At 35.5% G+C, this 21,861-nt stretch overlaps 1 protein-coding gene across 1 annotated transcript; it reads left to right on the forward strand.

Annotated features, from left to right (window-relative positions):
* The first annotated feature begins 4,688 nt into the window (after positions 1–4,688).
* Positions 4,689–20,991, forward strand: LOC136702173 (desmoglein-2.1-like). Its single transcript, XM_066677110.1, has 14 exons — positions 4,689–4,799; positions 8,064–8,189; positions 8,932–9,081; positions 9,909–10,053; positions 10,467–10,633; positions 10,792–10,926; positions 11,835–12,020; positions 12,132–12,487; positions 12,773–12,915; positions 14,188–14,409; positions 14,843–15,100; positions 16,368–16,501; positions 17,230–17,466; positions 18,210–20,991. Exons 1-14 carry the CDS (start codon positions 4,746–4,748, stop codon positions 19,062–19,064), a joined length of 3,168 nt encoding a protein of 1,055 aa, XP_066533207.1. The 5' UTR covers positions 4,689–4,745; the 3' UTR covers positions 19,065–20,991.
* The last annotated feature ends 870 nt before the right edge of the window (positions 20,992–21,861 follow it).

Raw genomic sequence — 21,861 nt, forward strand, 5'->3', positions numbered from 1 at the left:
TGGCGCCCGCTCCAGGGTGTGTTTCTGCCTTGCACCCAGTGATTCTAGGTGGGCTCCAGACCCACCACCACTCTGAACTGGATAAGCAGTTACAGACAATGAATGAATATTCCAAGTAAATTTGAAGCATTTCTGTTGCCCCTTTCATCAGGAAACTTTAAAACACTGTGAAGGAAAGCTACTGTCCTTCAAATGAAAAAGTAAGCAAAAATTGACAAAAAAAAATTGAGTTGTTTTTCTATGGACAGTGATGATTTGCTACCTAATATCTCCCACCCCTCAAAAGGTGCAATAGTAAGACAATTAGTGTTATTCACTTTACCAATGAATTATTAAATATTGACAATAATTAGAAAAGCCAGGTTGCAGGGAGCAGAGGTACATTTTCAAAAAGCATTATGTCCCGCAAAGCAATAACTTCAGGGTACTGCTGACAGCTATGCAGTCATGGTACATGTTGCATAACTTCAACTAACACTGTAACACCCTTCACTGCAAAGAGGCCCAATGGAGGCAGCATATCTGAGTTTAAATCACCAAAAAAAAAAACAACATAGCAAACTTCAAAGCTAAACCTTTATGCACACGAAGCTAAAGCATACTGTCACATCAGGCCTGAAAAAAAATGTTTATTCATTCATTATCTGTAACCACTTATCCAGTTCAGGGTGGTGGTGAGTCTGGAACCTACCGGGAATCACTGGGCGCAAAGCACACCCTGGAGGGGGCGCCAGTCCTTGGCAGGGTGACACACACTCACACATTCATTCTCTCACACACACAGCTATGGACACTTTTTTGGTCTGGAGTCGCCAATCAACCTACTAACGTGTTTTTGGACTGTGGGAGGAAACCGAAGGACCCGGAGGAAACCCACGCGGGCTGTAAAACACACCAAACTCTTCACAGACAGTCATCTGGGGGGACCTGAAGTGGGACTTGAAGCCCATGACTGTGTGACTGTGACACTACCTGCTGTGCCACTGTGATGGCCAAAAACAATTTATGAATCTTTTCTTATATTTCATGATTTTATGCATGAAGGTAGACATTTGCTTTGACATTTTACCAGCCACTTTTGTTCATGTAGGTGCCTGGTCCAGCTTCACAAACCGACAAGCTAACAGTTTGTACATTTGTGTTTAGCTCTGGAAATTAGTAGAACATAGCATTTTCTAATCAGATATGAGTAGATAAGAGAAATCACTCTGTATAATACATACAGTGTATTATTCGCACCATATGAACCTTTTTCAGGTTTACTAAAACACACACTGCATACTCTGTGGGCCATAATTAATTTGTACATGCGTGGCAGCATTGCGATTGTGCTTGTGAAGATAAATAGCATAATGATTTACATATATGTTAAACCCTAAGATGGTCACAGACAATGCTTTGTGCTTATACACATCGTGTTTGGCTTTTCAGTTTTCGGTTTTTCTAAACCTGAAACCGGTTAATCTGGATCCTTACAGCTCAAGGCATTTCCATACACACACACACACAAAACACTACACTACAATGCAATGGGTGTGACCAAAATACGTTTGATATTGTTTGCCAGAAAGTTTCCAGGCCTGCCCAGATTGTCAAGTCACATCTTTTTTTTACCTTTTTTGTTTTGTTTGTTTTGTTTTCAAGCATTAATAGTAACTCAGCATCTAAATGTAAAAGTGAATAATCAACAAAGAATTTCTCTCACTGTACCAGAGGAAATGGAGAAGGCCTATAATTTATGATAGAAAAAAAGAATCAGGCAGGAAAAAACAAACTGAGCAAGAGTATAGGGTTAAAGAAAACTGAGGAAATTATAATTATAGGAAAAGAGGAATTGGACTGTTATGCTCAGGGTTACGCTTCTTGTTTATGAATGTGCTAATGCACACATATAATTAAAAATATTTATATTTTGCCTTTAAATATTTGTTTACCTTAATCAGAAATGTGTGTTAACACATTTGGAATCTGGAATGTGGTCCATTCAATGCACAAGAGATGCAGATTCTCCAGAAGTTATAAAATGATTTTTATAGTTTCACAGGAAGTTCATTCCCATACCACAGAAAGATGTCTTGCTACCAGGAAAAACAGAGACCGTTGACACAAACAAGAAAGCATATTATTGCTGTCCAATTAAAAACACATATCTTCATTTCTGTCCATTTTAAAACTCATTTGAACAGCTGCTGTCCTTCACATCATATGAAAATTTCATGATGAATGGACCAATAGAAATGCTCCAAAATTACTTGGAGCAAAACTTTCATTGAAAGTTCAGAAATGTTTCTCCTTCTCCTGTAAATTACTATTTTGAGAGTTACATGTTTTTAATTGGACAGTTATGATATGTGCCAGTCAGGACCCAAAATGTGACTTCTGGCTTACATGCCTTTAATGTGGCAAGCAAGACTGGTACGCTTGAGTGCCATCATTCCAGCTCACAAGTGAGGCATGAAAATGGGCGTGTGTCCCAGAATAATTTTACTGTCTGTGCAAACTTCTAGAACAGAGAACAAACATTAAATACACATATACTGATTGTTGAATTTAAAATATTGGGGGAGGAAAAATGAACTGTGTCCTGTATAAATGTTAGAAGATATTTTATGTCATGCAATTAGTTTAGTCCTTTCAATTATGAAAATAAATAGGAATCAGATGCTAAAGTTAGCCCAAAAGTTTATATTTAAATCTGTTACCAGTGCCCAAACATTTGCATTTGTGTATAACTGTATATGAAGTATAAATATAACCTCCAGCAGTTCCAGACTTATACAACTCACTCAATTATTTTGCAATATTGTGTGTGTGTGTGTGTGTGTGAGTGTGTGTGTGTGGGGGGGTAGGTAATAGTCTCAGGAATTAATACACTTAGCATATACAATGCAGTGGGGTTTAAGAGACTAGGCTCTCCACTACACAAGTCATTATAGTCATTGATTTTTAAATCAGGCTTCAAATTTTTTATCCCTATGTATCTCCATAAAATTATTTATGCCAGCAAGCTGTTTTATTAAAAAAACAAAACTCAATCCAAGTTATGTTTTTTACTAGCAATATCAATTACAAAATGACTGTAATGACAAAAGCCAGGACAATTTTTGACAGAACCAGATGAGTTTTACAGTAGGTTTTAAAATAAGCTTTAAATGCATTTATTATTAATACATTTAATAATAATAATAATAATAATTCTAATAATACTTTACAATACTTCTAATAATTATTTTATTATTGATTTATTGCTTTTTTTTATGAGAATGGAAAACGTGGTTAAGCATTATAAGCAGGTATTCTGTCCGAAAATCTGTACTTTTTTACTTTCACTTAAGACATATGTCTTAAAATCTAAGTTTAGGCATGAAAAAAACATGTACACTGGTCCTATATGCACATGTTATAAATTTTAAATTTGTAATACAGTGCTTTTTACAACTGCCATTTTCGCAAGGCAGTATTACAGAAGTCCTAGGCCCTAGTGAGAGACCCAGTGAAAAGAAACATACAATAAGAGAAACACGAGAAACCAAGGCTAAAAAAATACAAATCCAATATGAAAAAATAATGATGGACAGACAATAAATAAATTAATAAAAACTTAGACAAGAGGTATGGAGATTAATCAATCTGGTATTCTTACATCAAATATGTGAGCATTTTATATTTTAAATTGTTTTGGAAATTTTTCATAATATACAGAATTTGAAAGCATCTTCAGTTCTGAAGTGTTTTAGAAATAATTTGACTGTAGTATCTGTGATCTCAGAATACAACAGAAATTTTGTCATGGTTTAGATAGCTTCAGGTTCAGGTGGCTTTAGATATCCTCATAACCTACATAGACACATACACACCACACACACACACACAGAGAGAGAGATGGGGGGGGGGGGGGGGGGTAGGCTACTTGTGCTTCCTTGGACTCCTAGCCCCAGTTATGTCTGGCAGTTGACTCCTGAGTTGTGAAGCCCACAAACAAAACTGTATCATTATAGTGAGTTGGAGTGTGGGTATTTTTCTAGCTGAATTTGATGATGCAGGTATGGTTAGATAGATTAGATCCTGCTGATCGTTGTGCTACGTGTCTCATGAGAAATAAAGTGAAACAGCAATTACTGCAATGTTACGTAAGGTTCAAGAAAAGTTTTAACCAATGAACACTTTTCTTCAAAACAAGAAGGAGAATAATGTACTTGAAAACGAGTCACAACTGAACCCATTACCAAACTCATTCTATTTCTAAAACCATTCGGCAGTGTTCGATTACCTTCCACTGTGTGCAGTTACAATGCCATTTGCTGTTGCCATGAGGCACACAGAATACTTGAAAGTATTCTAAAAAGCATATGATTTTGTATAGACTTATTTCATATTGATGTATATTTTATTGTTTACTGACAATACTGATACCATTGGGCAGCACTATGCAGTAGGCTGTATGTTGAAACTGGTAGAACAGCATTACATTTTTTGTAGACCACATATGATAAGCAACTGGTGCCCTCTTTCTGACTCGTCATGTGTAGTTCCAGAGAACCGCTTTCAAATATCTTTAAAGACTTACAAAGAATTTACAACAAGCACACAAACACACACATGATTAAATGGCCACTCCTCAAGTGGGCATGGCCATAGTTCAGAAGCTGCATGCGCTATATATACATATATTTATATCATCTGAGGGCTGATCTTTCTCTAGGTCTGACTTTTGGCTTTGGTTTTTGTATGTTTCATGATACAGGATGATTACTTACTCTTCAGTAACTCAGATTCTGCTGGTCTTCCTGGCTACAAAGGTGAGTGGGAATATACCTACTGAGATTAACATAAGACTCTGGGGTCAGAAATATATTCATTATCCTTAAGGGAGCACTCCAAGATAAAGATTGTTTTATTTCTGCCCAATATAATCTGTTAAATTTGACACCTGTTTCAGTATGTCCCATTTCTATATTTACAAACCTAATTTCTGTAAAAAACTGGTACATTTTGTAAAGTGCAATAAAACAAGACTTTCATTTGTCAAATGTCAAGGCAAAAATATTCTTCAAATGCTCAGGCTTTAGCCATTAGCCACTGCAATCCTACATATTTTGTGGTTTTATTGATATTTTTTAAACATGCATTCATGAAAATAAAATTTTGACAGCAGCAGATCAACTGCGCTTTAACTGAATAATTTGCTAGAGAATAAGATTTGATTTTGGCTGCATCTGCTGTGGGCAGAACAGTGGCGCAGCAGGTAGTGTCACAGTGGGGGCCTGGAGGTTGTGGGTTAGATTCCCGCTCCGAGTGACTGTCTGTGAGGAGTTGGTGTGTTCTCCCCGTGTCTGCGTGGGTTTCCTCCGGGTGCTCCGGTTTCCTCCCACAGTCCAAAAACACACATTGGTACGTGGATTGGCGACTCAAAAGTGTCCGCAGGTGTGAGTGTGTGAGTGAATGTGTGTGTGTCTGTGTTGCTCTGTGAAGGACTGGTGCCCCCTCCAGGGTGTACTCCCGCCTTGTGCCCAATGATTCCAGGTAGGCTCTGGACCCACCGCGACCCTGAACTGGATAAGTGGTTACAGATAATGAATGAATGAATTAATTAATGCATCTGCTGTGTGTACAATGAAAACCCACCCCCCCTCACACACACTCACACTGAAAGCATGCCAAGCACAAACTCTCGCTCCACTAAAAACGTGCAGCATATATTCTTACTACTCCCAAGACCCACGGTGTCCCCCACCCCAGAAAACATACATCACTCTCAAGACTTGCAAGCTAAGATGGGTTGTGCTCACTACTTTGTGTAAAACTTTGAAAGGACTGTTAGGAAAAAAAATGTAGTTCTTTATTTACTGTATTCTCTTAAAAATAAAGGTGCTACATATGGTTTTTTGAACATTTCCATAAAGAACCATTTTTCTTTAAGAAGAACCTTTGAAAGGTTTAAAAATCCATCACTCAGTCTTAAGGTTCTTTATCAATTTAAACATATTAGCAAAAAAATTTTCTTTTTGGCATCTTTGGCATCACTCAAATAACCTTTTGTAGAACCTTTATTTTTATGAGTGTATATAATATTGGGAAAACTGTGATGGACTGTACAGGGTGCAGACAGTTGACATCACAGACCAGAACTGGATAAAGCAGTTTCAGACAATGCATGAATGAATTCTTGGTAAAGATTCAGGGTATTCTCAGAAGACCTTTGAGACCTCAGATGGCATTGCATGAGGAACTATCAAGCTATTGTGGTGAATATATCTATTTGGTTTAGTGGTATTTTGTAAAATCTAACACTAATATTGCATGAATAAAGGCCCTATTACACAAGGAGTAACCCATATATTCATTCTAGGCAAAACTCCTGCTGAGCTCATCTCATAACATCCCAAATACCGTGAAAATGGGCCATGCAGATGAGTCCACATTTCAGCTTCTTTTCATGAAATTTGACATTGATTTGACAATGACATTGATTTCTCTGACTCAAGATAAAAAGTCCCCATCTACACAGTTATCAAAAATAAGTACAAAAGCCAAATTCTGCCATGATTTGGAGGTGCACTAGTGCCTGAGGCATGGGTAATTATATGGTGCCCATGCCGTATGTTTCATGATACCATTGATGTAGAGGCATGTGTCGGGATTTCAGTCATATGCTGCCATCAAGGAGACGTCGTTTCCTGAGAAGTCCATGGTTATTTTCGAGCAAAGACATATGGAATAAAATAGTTTTACTTTAACTCATATTGAAGTTAAGAATGCTTTTCTTTTACTTTCACCAGTGATGTTACAATTTTTAAGTTAAAAGGTTTTGTATTCCGAACGAGACAACATATGAAACATCTTGAAATTAGATCTCAGAACTTAATTAAAGAATGAGATCTGTTGGAAATATGAATATTGAAGCAAATAATACTGAAATATATATATATATATATATATATATATTGAACTGTGTGGCAATAACAATTAAAAAAATAAAAGAGAACTTGTTTCTACACATTTTAATAAACAGGCATTTTATTTTAAATATTTTTCCCAATAGGTTCAACGTTAAACTATAAATAAATTAGCATTAACAATTTGCAGGAAAACACCCAGTTAAAGTTTTTTTTATTATACAGGATGTATTTTTTTTTTCTTTTACAAAAAATGTGATTTGAGGAACTATTGTATGTACCAACTTTACCTCATTTCAACAGCAAAAAAATATACTACATACATAAAAATTTTACATTTCAGTTAATTTCCAATAACTTAGTCAATTAAACATGTTTGAATTAATTTGCATATGTTGTACACATTTGAAACCAATCAATTCAGTACATTATGTTTTTTCCATGTATTACATTGGTTAGTTAAATGCTCCAATTGTGCTGAATTAGTTGGGAAATATATACGTATAATTATTTTGTTAATTTTATTCATTTATTAACAGTGATTTTAGTTGAGTACTGTTGTTTTAATTTTGTCATTGTGCTCATATTAATAAAAAGGTATGGGCATTTGTAGTTATTCAAACCTGTAACACATTGCTGTGGTCCAGGAATGCAGTGTGTGCAATCAAACTAAAACAGGTGGCTGCAGGTCATTCTTTTGCTCCATTATAGGTTTCTAATATGCAAATTAAGTATTCTGTACAATATTAAGTAACTTATACTATATAAAATTAATAAAAGCATTTGGACATCACCTAAAATAAAATATTGCATAATTACAATATTATAATATTGATAAGTCCAGTTAAATAGCTTACTCATATACTCATATACTTATTCCGTGTCATGTGGTATTTTGATTTGATTAAGCATGTATTTGTCAGTTGAATTCACAGTAGACAAAAGCTTTTGGATGCTTGCTGATCTAATATGAAGGGTGTAGATAGAGGACCCCCCCCCCATCTAAACAGCTGAATGGAATCACTTTGCATATTATCTTAAAAAAAAAAACTAACATATATTCTTGAGGACATGAAATGAATGAAACTCCTGGTATATGACCTGAGATATAATGAGATCACAGTTATAAAAATATTGACTAATACGTCATTCGTTCTGTGCACCCAGCTCCTGGCTGACACAGTACACTGCCAAGAACATGCCAAGAGCCAGCGACACAGACGGGACTGGATTCCTCCTGCAACAAAGCTCATGGAGAATGTGGATTACACTAAAGAAGATTATGTTGCCCTGGTAAAGATATTATCAAACTGTCAAAAAAGTGTCCTGTACTAGGACATGTTTGCTCACTAAATTTACAGACATTGCAATTTAGTCTAATTGTAATTTAGTGTACAACAACGGTCTAAAAGTCCAATTGTGTACCTTAAATGTACAACACAATCTCTTTTCCAGAAGGAAAGCAGAATATTTCTGAATTTTCAGAATGCAAATATTTTAAATAGAACAAAATCTGGATTTAAGATGGAAAAAATAAATCATTACTGTTCAGTGAAAAACATGTACCTCACAAAATAATAACTTTACAGGAGAAGAAAAAACCTTCTAAACTTTCAGCGGAAGTCAATGTAAAACGATTTTATTCCAAGTTAATCTGGAGCATTTATATTTATGTCCATTTATCATAACATACTCACAAAACAAAAAGGAAAGCAGTTGTGTTCATATAATGTACTAAACTAAAAATCCACAAAAATGGAGGCATGTTTTGGAAGGTAATGAAATGCAACATATATAGAGAATATATAGAATATACAAAACAATAGAATACAGAACATAATACATTTCTGTTCCCAAATTAAAGGTAATTAAGTGGTGTTTAGAAATGTTACCACAACATGGACTGAAATATACCACCGTAGCAATAGTTTTCTGAGAGCAATATCACAATGTCTTATTTTTGTTAATTAATTTCTGACATTAAAGTTTCCAGTACTTTTACTTTTGAATTTGAATGTTGTTCTACATGTCTCAGATCGGCTCAGATTTGGCTGATAAGGTGCGCTTCACTCTGAAGGGTCCTGGAGCTGATTTGCCACCCTATAACTTGTTTGTTGTAGAGGAGGACACAGGAAAGATTCGGCTCACAGGCATCCTGGACAGAGAAGAAATTCCCTTGTATAAAGTGAGGACACACACACACACACACACACTTGCTTACTGTTAATTTTTATAACTAAAAGCTAATTCATTGGCCAGTAAATACTAAATGAGCAAATATTCATTCAGTAAATAGTAATTTTGTTGTATGTTAAACAATTCCCTGTAATTTCTAAACCTTTTTTTTGAGAAAGACTGTTATGAATTTTATTAAATATCCAGTATGTGGTTTGGCATATCACTTTATATTTAGCTAAATCATGCTGCTTGTTGGTTTTAACAATACTCTGCAATGACTGGGGCAATAAAGCAGATTTCTAACTTACACTTTGTTTAGTGCAATTGTTTGAAAAAAAAAAACCCTAAGAAAAAAATCTCAAAGATAAAACAGGGGTGCATAGCTCCCCATTTATTTATTTATTTATTGTTTTTGTTTGTTTGCTTGCTTCTTTGTTTTTTAATCATAAAATATTCGCTGTCTTCCTTAAAAGTAATTGGGATCCAGGCATCAGATTTGGAGGTGCTACTCAGGCAATTGAGGGCACCAAACTTGACCTATTGGTGGCGCAACAGAGCAACGTTATTTGGTCCAATAATCTCCTGATCTTTGAGATCTACATGACAAAAAGAAATATATATATATATATATATATATATAAATATATATATATATTGATTTTGAAGAATTTATCTTGCCAATTTGGTGCAATTTAATCTGTAGAGGGCACTTTAAAAGCTACCCATATATACAGTATATCAACTATATATATATATATATGCAGTGATATTAGAAACTACTACAAAGTTTCACACATACTGTGAGTTACTATTTTAAACTGCTCTTCTCCACAGTTTTTTGGCACCGCATGGTACACGAAAAGCAACACCATTGCTGAAGATTCCATAAGTTTGCACTTTGAAGTGGGTGATCAGAATGATAACCCACCTGTGTTTATTAAACCAGAACCAGCCAGTGTTTATGAGGGCAGTCCTGTGGGTGAGTCTGTTTTGGTTTTATAAAGAGTTACACACCTGCAAAAGGTGCAACACAAAATTCAACATCAGAGCAATACAACTTTGGAGACCTGGCCAAATAACATATTTTGTAAATGTTCTGATCAATAATGATTGCAAATACTCTCCAGACACTATATTGGACATCTGGAACATATTGATTTATATTGGACATAAACTTACAGGAAAAAAACATATCTATTCATTTCCATATATATTTAAGCTAATCTTTGAAAATAGCTTCAGTTAGAAAAATAAACAGAACCCCATTATTTCCCACTAATCTCATAGGAATGTAAGATTTAATAGCAATTTTTACTTTTTTCAATGAGAAAGTGTACATTTTCAGGCAGTGGTCTAAATCACACTTTTGTGAACAATATATTTCATTTGCAGATACGCTCATAACTCAAGTCCATGCTACAGATGCAGATTTGCCAAACTCTAATCACACTAAGATTGCCTTTAGCTTAATTAAGCAGGACCCAGATGGCAAGCAATTTTTTTTCATTGATAGAAATACTGGATGTATCTATGTAAGAGATTCAGCACTGGATCGAGAGGTGTGTATTTCTTTTTGTTTTATGAAAATTATAACTGCTCACACAGAAATACACTTAAGCAACAACCTTTCTTGATGATCTTGGCACATCATCATTGTCTACCATTTATACTAATTCATAGCATTCTATCAATCTTTTGCTAAAATGTTCTTCATCAGAAACAAACCTCTTACGTTCTAACTGTGAAAGCCACTGATATGGATGGAGCTCCAGGTGGCAACACAGCAACAACAACAGTAAAGATTTACATCAAGGATATTAATGACAATGTGCCCACTCTGGAGCAGGATGAGGTAAAGTATTATTAGCAGCACTTTGCTTTGAATGCAACATATTATTTTCATAACCATGTCATTAACATAATACGATAGCTGTCCAGTTGTAGAAGTATCATGTTATCTTTGCCCGAAACTGTAATTATGGCTATCTAGAGCCCAAACAAAAAAGAGCATGTGATATAAACTGTTCTAAAATTGGCTGTAATTGTAAAATGACCCTGTTATAATATTGAATGAAATGTGTCATGACAACTCAAGACTGCATATGACATCTGTCATATGTTTATGATAAGCTATGTCAACATTATGAAGCAGGCCATAAAGTATTAGCCCATACATGGTTACTCATATCACATTTTGACACATCAAGTATATTATAATTACAACCGCATATATTTTTATGGTTTTTATTAATTCTTTGTCTGTAACCACCAATCCAGTTCAGGGTCACGGTTGGTCTGGAGCCTACCTGCAATCATTGGGCACAAGGCAGGAACACACCCTGGAGGGGGCACCAGTCCTTCACAGGGCAACACACACACACACACACTTATGGACATTTTGCGTTGCCAATCCCCCTACCAACATGTGTTTTTGGACCGTGGGAGGAAGCCGGAGCACCCGGAGGAAACCCACGTGGACACTGGGAGAACACACCAAACTCCTCACAGACAGTCACCCGGAGCGGGAATCGAACCCACATCCTCCGGGTCCCTGGAGCTGTGTGATGGTGACACTACCTGCTGCACCACCGTTTATGTTTTTATTTTTCAAGTAAATATGTTCAAAGAAGGAGAGGACATAATTAAGTCATCACTAGATTTTTTTAAAGAGGAATATATATCCCCTCTTAAATGTATCATATTAGAATGATTATTTTAGGAAAATATACATTTCTAATTAGTGATACTTTTCTTATGTAGTATGAAGTGTCTGTGGATGAGAACGTGGCTGATGTAGAAGTCCTGCGTGTCCAGGCCCTGGATATTGATGAAAAAAGGACAGACAACTGGCTGGCTGTATTTGACATTGTGTCTGGAAATGAAGATGGATATTTTAACATTAAAACAGATCCTGCAACAAACGAGGGGGTGCTGTACCTAAACAAGGTCAGTTCATGCATTTCCCTGCATACAACATACTCTTTCAAACTGAAAACCATGGGGGTTCTTTAAGCACAAACTAAATATATTCTGTATTTTTTAATTTCTCCCCAATAGCCTATTGACTTTGAGGCAGTTTCTGATCTAAATTTGGGAGTGGTTGTGAAAAATAAAGCCCATGAAGGTGCACCATCTGCCTCAGCTGATGCAGGTGGAGCTGGAGGAGGGACAGGGTTTTCAGGTGCAGGTGGATGGAGTGGGCCAGGACACTCTGGCACAGGCCTATATCAGATCAAGCAAAAAATATATGCAATCAAGGTGAAAGTGATCAACAGGCCGGATGGACCAAAGTATCCTAAAAATCCTAAAATTGTGCCTTTGTCAGAGAACACTAAAGGTAGTTCTGTACCAAGAGTGATTGCCACTTACCCAGCCACAGATGAAGACACGGGCAAACCAGCAGAACACGTTAGGTTGGTGTTCTAGATTTTTCAGATATCTAGAATATTATAGAATTGTGTTAAGTTCCTTATGACACTAGTTAGATCCATCAAAATAATTTATATTTATTCTTTTTTTGCACACATTTTAAGCAAATATTTGATTAGTTTTTAATAATTACAATCACATTAAATTAGATAAGATTTATAATTTGATTTTAAATAATGATATTTTAAATACATTTTTGCTACACTATTATTTACTGTTTATCCAGGGTCAGTGAAAATGCATAATTTGTAAACTTAATTTATTTTTAGATATGCTAAAGGTTATGACCCTGCTAACTGGCTATCCATTGATGAAAACACAGCTGAGATCAAACTGAAAATGATGCCAGATCGAGAATCACCATATGTCAACAATGGAACCTATTACGCCAAGATCCTCTGCATGACTGATGGTAAAAGAGGAATATAATCTCTTACAGACAGGGCATTTTTTGAGGGCCATTAATGGACCCTATATATATAGCTAATTTGCTATTCCGTTTTTTTGTCAGTGTCTCTTTCAGTTGCATTTAAACAGTAATTATGTGACATATTGAATATGGCTATGTTGTTTTATTTTCTAAAGAACCTTAGCTACTCAAATATGTAATCACTTGAGGTTTTCATGCTGACGGATAAATCAATTTTTCTATAAATTTGTAATGTTTTGACCAAAAATTTTACCTAGCGCCTGCTTTTTTTTTCATATTTCTCAATGTACAGCCTTGAAATCATATTCCCACATCGGATATCTTGACACAGATTGTTAGTGTGAGGTGTATTTTAGTTGAAAACATAAGCATTTTTGATGCTAATTTATTACATGTCATATTACTGTGATAAAATAAATTTGTAGCATCAGACGGACATATTTTTCTTGATATTCTAAGCTCTGGGATGTATGACTGATAAAGTTCTGACAGTCACAGCAGGCCCAGACTTTCAGGAATTTAGTTCAGGGCAAATATGGACAATATCCCAACAAATAAAAAACATTTTGGTACTTTGGCAGTTTTCTCAGATGCTGATAATATTTACAATTATTATTATTATTATAATCCTTTTAAAAAATGATGAAATAATACTAGTTTATTTAGAAAACACACAATAAATAATTATTTAAGCTTTTTAGTTTATATTTGTTGATCTAATGCAGTGTTATTTGATGTGAAACCTAAAAAAAACCTTGAAAAACTATAAATCAATAATAGGAATATGTTTTTGCTGATGACTCATATTTTTCCGCCCAGAGACAGCGTGGGTTGACGTTATGTGAGTCAAAACGAAACTGAAAGTAAACAGCGTCTTTCTTGTCCCTTTGCAGCGGTTTTTTTCTGATTTTAGCGCCTATAATTAGAATCTTTCATGACAAGGACATAAGACAAAAATTTTGAAGGAGCGCCTTGATTTTTAGGTGGTTTTTCACACTGAATTACTCCCAGAGGCTTCACAGCACCGCGATGAGAGCGCTATTTTTAGAAACGGTAGGATCTGCGCTTTCTAACGGTATACGGAGCTCACAGAAGCATTCAGACATTCAAGACTTACAAAGCTGATTATATAAGGTGTCTTTCTACCCCGCTCATTGCGGGGTTCGAGTTGAAAGGGTTAACCCTCAGGATTAGTGTCTGTGAGATTCCAAATATTAGGTAAACAGAAATTTAATTGAAGATTTTCTTTCACAGATGTTCCTTCTCTGACTGCCACTGGAACCCTAGAACTGCAAATAGAAGACTCCAACGATAACTGTCCAACCTTACTCACTACTATGCAGCAAGTGTGCACTGGTGTCTCAGAGGTGAATGTAACAGCAGAAGATATGGATGCCAGTCCTAATGGTGCTCCTTTTCAATTTATTATAATACCACAGAAGACACAAGGGAAATGGAATGTGAAGAAGAAAAGTGGTAAGTTATTTCATTACAAAATTAGTTGGTGAGTTTTGCTAGACAAAAATGATATGTTTACAGGGAGGCCTTAATTCAGTAACTTATTTAGATGGGCAAGAGTCCACCAACCAATTACCAGGACCCACTAAACTCATTAATTTGGGAAGATACTCATTTCCTAAACTGCTACAACTTTAATCATTTATCTTCCTGTTGATTCTCTTAATGTGTGGCTACTGTGGACAGATTTACCATAGCTTTCAGCTGTTTCTGTCCTGCTGTGTGGAGGAATCCTCACAATGAAGCCTCACATGTTTTCAGTCACTCCATTAATGTAAATCTCTAAAGGTGGGACTGGTTATTAGAAATATGCCCTGAAATTAACACTTAACAGCATTAAATACATAAATAATCCATAAGCATTTGTCTAATTGATGATTCACATCGTCAGCTGTAGAAGCTGCACTGTTGCCAGAGGAACCCTTGTGGCCTGGTTCCTACAAAGTCAGCATGGAGATTAAAGACCAGCAGGGTTTGGCCTGTCCTGAGACACAAGTACTGGAGATAGAGGTATGCACCTGCTCAGAAGAAGGATTCTGCAAACAGGATCCACGGTCAGGAATAAAACCCTCATTTCAAAAGGCTTCTTCGGCTTCACTAGGAGCATCTGGCATTGGCATCCTGCTTCTAGGAGTCCTGATCCTCCTTGGTGAGTACAGGACACAGTGGAAAAGCTCATGATATATATTGCTAGTGGGCTTTACACATTCAAGAAATACCAGAGCAAAGTCTGTCATTAATGTCACTAAACCTGTCATTAATAAGTGGGTACTCTGTTTAATCTACCTCTTGGTAGAAATTGATTTTGGAATTGAAAGTAACTGGAACAAGATTATTTTCATATCATTTTAGAGCATGTCTTTTCACCATTCATTATAAAAACATTATAAGTATATATAATAATAAATACAATAATTAAGTAATTACAACAAAATAGAGACGATTCTTCTTATGTATACAACATATGTGTTCAAGCAATGTAGCATAACCATATAAGAGTTGATGTAATAACGAATGTAAAATACATCAGGAAAAAAAGATATCAGTTTGGGTACAAAACTGTACCCAACTAAGATCGGAGAGCATGAAATCTGAGAGCTAATGGGATTAACTTGGTATTTTAGGGAACTAGCGGCCCTTGTTCCTGTCCATTTACTAGAGGTTGCTGCACATTCCATCTTATTCTTGTGTCCTTTGACATAAACCAAACAGCTCTATAACCTTGGTTACAGCTACATGATTTGACTTTTGCAAACTGTTTAACGACTCATTTTATACTTGGACTACTATGATAAAATACAAACTTACACACAGAAGTAGATTAAGGGTGCTTCCAAAAACATTTGGTACTCCTCCTCTCCTACCCTGAAAGGAGGCGGAGGAATCAAGGAGAGGAAATTAATGATATTAATAGTAAGTTATTCTATCTCTACTTCAGTAAAAGCTTCATTTTCTTCTGGGAAGGTTTTACACTAGATGTAGGAACACTGCTTTTGTCAGGATGTGGCACTACTCTTTTTCTATTTATCTCTTGCAATTATATTCCTTCTTTAACTCTGTCCATGTGCTTCTTTTGTTTTTGTTTACTGTCCCACATTCTCGTGTCATCCTTGTGTCAATATGGCCATGCCCCATCCTCCTGACAACATTGCTGTTTTGTGTTTCATTAAGCTTTATATTCCAGGTCCATTGCTCATGGTTTCATTGTTCCTGGTTAGGTTGTGCTTAGTCTTATACATTCATGGTTGGTTCCATATTGTTTGCTGTTGTCTGTCTTAATTAACTATACTTACTTCCTGGTTTCTCCTAGTTACAAAGAGTATCTGTATATGTTGAATATGAGAGACTGAATATACTGTCACTATGAATATGGATTAATGTCCTGATATTGGCGATCTGTGTTTATGTTTTCTTAGTGGCACTTGTGTTTCTGTTGTACTGTGAGCTATCTTGTGGAGGAGTGATGTACCCAAAACTCTTTAATGACATGCCTGCTGATGTTAAAGAAAAAATGATTTCCTACAACACAGAAGGGCCAGGGGAGGACAAGGTAATGTATTTTCACATTTTTTTTCCACTCAAGAGACAAATGAATAAATAATGTAAAAGCAGACCTTTCACCACTGACCCAAGGCCTGGGCACAGATCCATATAGAGAGCACACGTTTACACTTTATCCTTAAATCTGACCTGCAAACTTGATTTGCCCATTACTCTACATGGACAAAGATATTTACACATCTGAGACTGTGATTAGTAACTTCATATAAATTAAGAAAAGGATGGATGATGATCATGATGTTATTAACAAAGTTAACAAAATAATCAGACAAGTGAGAAACTAACATAAGAGAACTGAAATTAAATGAAATGAAATCCACCCAAAATTCAGTTTAAATGCTTAGCAATATCAAGGTCTCATTTAGTTCTACTGTAAATGTAAGTTTAATTGATTTTCATTGGACCCTTTCATTACTTCTACTGCTACGTGCTAGTACTACTAGTAATGTTATACTTATATAATTTATTACATAAATTAATATACTTTGTCTCATGTTTTGATTTACAATTTTGATTACTTCACTCTTGGTGAAGACCTGGCCAATATTTTAGTTTCAGAGCACTGCTCTAAGTATTACTTTCAGAATTTCTCTAGAGAAGCATAGGAAAAGCACAAGTGTAAAAGTCAAAGTATGATTTATATGACTATTTTTTTTTGTGAAGTAATGTTATTAATTAGACATTTTGTTTTTTATTCATTTATTTTTCTCTTTGCAGGATGTTCCTCTGATGAGTGCTGCTTTGTTATCAAATTGCAGAGCAGGCCATACTGTTTCAAACAAGTTTGTAGACGTGAACTCTAATGTCTCTGCCCATGAGGGTAAATATGGTCATAGTTATTACTTAAAGAACAGCATGAAATATATCTACAATGCTTCAAGACATGACTCCCATTATAAAAGAGTGGATGGCATGGCCTTGCCTGATACATTTTTAAAACAACATTTTACATTGGTAAGTGGCATATGGAGAGTGTCTGAGCCTAGCTAAAAACCAGCTAAAATGAGTTATTTGTCCAACATGTCAACATCTCTTATTATGTAATATTATAGATTACTTTCCTCTAGGGTAGTGTATCTTCATCTAGGGCCTATCAGGTGTGTTTGGTGCAAGAAGTAACCAAAACTATGTAATGCAACATTTCTTTAGATTCAATATAAAGTAATACTTCTCTGCAGAATAAATCATCTGGACCCATTACATGATTTAGTGTTAAATGTTTATTCTAATTTAAAATTATGTTTTTAAATGTTATTTGTCTGATTATGTATTTTTCTATTTAGCTTCATTTGTTTGACAGCATACATGGTCTATGAAACTTTCATTAGTCTATGTTCTTTCATAACAGTATCCAACATGCATTATATATATCATATATATCATAAAAGTAACATGAATGCCTGTGCCATTAAAGCCTAGCCACAGATGTAAATGTTATTTAATAAAACCAATCCAACCCTTAATCAGAATTTTCACTTTACATAGTTGCTTTTATATATTTTATAAGCAATCTGACTTGATCTATGACATTTCTCTGAAATTATACCATATTTAGACATTATATGAAAATCTACTGCTAAGATAAATGTTTTCCTAATTCTGATAATGGGCCATCTTAGGCAACCTTACTTATTACAAAATTCAACAGCAATCATTTTTCAAATACATTTATGTATTTGTCTTTTTTCCAATTGCAGAAGGCTACAAAAGGAGCAGAAAATGTGCCATTAAATGACGGTCTGCTGGTATGTACATATGAGGGACAGGGATCTTCTGCTGGTTCTGTGAGCAGTGAAAGCCTTCTGGAATCATTTGATGAGCTAGATTTCTTGGATGACCTGGGACCAAAATTCACCACACTGGCCGAAGTCTGTGGATTCAAATGCCATGAATTAGAACCTGTTATCTCTAAAGCAGTTCCTGAGCACAATGCAAGCATTGACACGACTAAGGTATTTACACATGAAAGAACTGCAGATATTGCAAGCTCCGGACATGTGATGCAAACAACTTCCACAATTGCCGAAACACAATCAGGTCCCATATTAATGAATGAGGATGCATCCACGAACAACCACATGTTAGTAGTTCAAGCACCTTCGTACTACATGGTTAAGCAGGTGCCTAGCACTGTTCTTCTGGCAAGTCAGGCCTCTGCAGAACTTACACAAGGCACGTATATAGTCAACGGAATGGCAGGGGGTGAAAGGCCCCTTCTCAAACAAAGTTATCATGTGGAGAGAAATCCAAGTGTTGATCAACAAGCTGTACTCAGTGGAGACTCAGCAAAGTACATTGTCATGAGTCCCAATTCAGCTACTGCCAATTCCTTTTTGTATCAAGGATATTTACAATGTGCACATCAGGGTTCCTTTCCAGGAGAGACTAATTCAGAGGCTATGAAACCGACAAGTGGGCATTCAGTAGTAGGACAAACATCTGGCCTTAACAACGAAACTACAATAAATGATCAACATGTTGTTGTCATGGAGAAAACATCTGGGCAAGCATATATGGTTTTAGGAGACACATTACATAGAGTTTATCAGTGATAAATTTTCCCAACTTAGAAATTGACTATGTTGCTAACTTTTCAGCCATGTTGAATTGAATTACGAATTTATGTTTATAACTGACCTCTTTGCCTTCCTGAGGCATTAGTTTGGTTTAGAATGTTTACAATGGTTTGTTCCCATCTAACTAGGCACTTACAATTCTTAATAATTGAAAGAAAGTTGAATCTGAAATCAAAGGCAATGTTCATGATTATAGATTCCAAACTTTTTATAAAATCCAGAGGATGTTTCTTCACCGTTTGCTAGCTCTCCTGTCTGTTGGTGTGTTGGAAAACTGTCTAATGTGTTTACAAAGTCCAAGTGTCAGTAAAGATTTAAAAACAAAACAAAATTATACAAGTAATGTTCCACCCTAAAAGACTTCTAAATGTAACCAAAGAGAGAATAGAATCATTGACATTCCCTTTAAGCTCCTTGTCCTCCTTTTGTTACAATATAATATCTGGCCCAGTGAGACCAAAGATGTCTATGCTATATTGCTCTGCACGGTTTATTTCCTTCTTTGTCGATGTACTCCATGTTTATCTGGAACACTTACTGTCATTGTTCATTTGATGTTACTACTATTTATGTAAACTCTAAACTATTATAGCAGGGGTGGTAAAGCAACAAAATGTACAGTGTGGTTTTGACTTAGTGTATTCTTACCATAGTGGACTTATTCTTCAGTATTGTTTACTGTAAACTGTATTTCTTTGTTTATTTATGCAATGAGTGTGAATGACTACAGATATTTTATATAAAATAATATGTTAAAGTGTAGTACTCAAGTGACCGTTTAAGCAAAAAACTTAAATAAATGTTAAAAATTCTACAATCCAACACCAGCAGAGGACATGTCACCCCAAACCATCACTGACTGTGGAAACTTTACACTGGACCTCAAAAAAATGTGGATTCTGTACCTCTCCTGTCTTCCTTCAGACTCTGGGACCTTGATTTCCAAAGGAAATGCAAAATTTACTTTCCTCAGAGAACATAACTTTGGACCACTCTGCAGCAGTCCAGTCCTTTTTGTCTTTACCCCAGACGAGACACTTCTGACCCTGTCTCTTGTTCAAAGTTGGCTTGACACAAGGAATGCGACAGCTGAAACCCATGTCTCACATACGTCTGTGGGTGGTGGTTCTTAAAGCACTGATAAGCACTGACCAGTCTTTGTGAATCTCCATCACATTTTTGAATGGGTTTTTATTTCACAATCCTCTCCAGGGTGCGGTTATGTCTATTGCTTGTACACTTTTTTCTACCACATCGTTTCAGTCCCTTCACCTTTCTATTAATGCACTTGGACACAGAGCTCTGTGAACAGCCAGCCTCTTTATCAATGTTTAAGATGTCAATGGTCGTCTTTTGGACAACTGTCAAGTCAGCAGTCTTCCCTATGATTGTGTAGCCTACAGTACTAGACTGAGAGACCATTTAAAAGCCTTTGCAGGTGTTTTGAGTTAATTAGCTGATTAGAGTGTGGCACCAGGTGTCTTCAATATTGAACCTTTTCACAATATTCCAATTTTCTGAGATACTGAATTTGGGGTTTTCATTAGTTGTCAGTTATAATCATCAAATTAAAAGAAATAAGCACTTGAAATATATCAATCTGTGTGTAATGAATGAGTATAATATAAATTTTTACTTTTTGAATGGAATTACTTAAATAAAACAACTTATATTATTCTAATTTTATGACCAGCACCTGTACTCATTTTCCCTCAGTATCACAATCACAAAAAAAATACACCAGTAAAAAAATTGCCCATTTTAAAAAGGAGGAAGCAAAGGAAGCAAATAGACTGCTTATATTTGATCACATGACCTTGTTACATCCTCCTTTCCTCAACTGTACTCAACATGGCAGCCATGTTTTTTCAGCTCCAGACATGTGAAGAATAGTGATATTTACCTGAGGATTTTCATGAATTAAAAAATATTTTCAAAATTTTGGGTTAGTTCTGGTTTCATTTCCATCCACTTTTTATTTATTTTTTTGTTCTTCAGTACATTACAGCCAAAATAACATACTTAAATCCTTAAATCCTCCTATTATCATTATTTTTTTACATTACTATTATAATTCTTCATTGTGCTCTATGGGAAGGTAACAAAATGTGTGCAAATATTTTTTTACTACCTTATTTTATATATCATGGAATAGAGGGTTAATGCGTTTTGGCAGCGAGTCAGATAAGGTTTATCTTATCTTATTTAAGCCTTTGTTAAGGCGCCAGTTCCGAGCTGCTCCAATCATCAGTTTTACTGGCCTATGATTCAGCATCAGAGTCTGGTTTATAAAGTTAGTTTTTACCAACTCTGGGCATAGGATGATTGATAGGTGTGGGAATCTATGGAAACGGAAATGTAAACTGCTTGGTTTAAATTTTTAAAAGCATTTTGACACAAACTGAGCGCAGTAGTGATAATGTTATTCAAAAGCGGAGAGGTGCTGTTTCTGGTTTACAGTCTGAATCTGTGATCAGTTTTTAAAAGTGACATTCCAAAAACATTATAATGTGTATACCCTAAAGATTAGTTATTACATTGGTAATTACATTTACATTGATGGTACTGTACAGATACCATACAGGGATATTAACAATGTTGGCCAAATTTAATTACATTGACAGAGAAACCAGTCACAATACAATTGCCATTTCCATTCAATTTCGACCCTAATTAAACCAGTGACTGCTCCCAGGCAGATTACAGCCACTTTCAGTTCTGCCTGTTTTTTTATGTCTGGGAAATGTTCTAAAAATATTTGTATTGTATTTTC

This window comes from Hoplias malabaricus, chromosome 7 (assembly GCF_029633855.1).
Source record: "Hoplias malabaricus isolate fHopMal1 chromosome 7, fHopMal1.hap1, whole genome shotgun sequence".
In the NCBI taxonomy this organism is placed as follows: domain Eukaryota; kingdom Metazoa; phylum Chordata; class Actinopteri; order Characiformes; family Erythrinidae; genus Hoplias; species Hoplias malabaricus.

Bases quoted from the DNA above. Each gene is read 5' to 3' on its own strand.
- LOC136702173 (XM_066677110.1), top strand. From the start codon at position 4,746: ATGATTACTTACTCTTCAGTAACTCAGATTCTGCTGGTCTTCCTGGCT. The intron at 4,800-8,063 runs GTGAGTGGGAAT...CTGTGCACCCAG, and splicing joins TGGTCTTCCTGGCTACAAAG to CTCCTGGCTGACACAGTACA. The intron at 9,082-9,908 runs GTGAGGACACAC...TCTTCTCCACAG, and splicing joins AAGAAATTCCCTTGTATAAA to TTTTTTGGCACCGCATGGTA.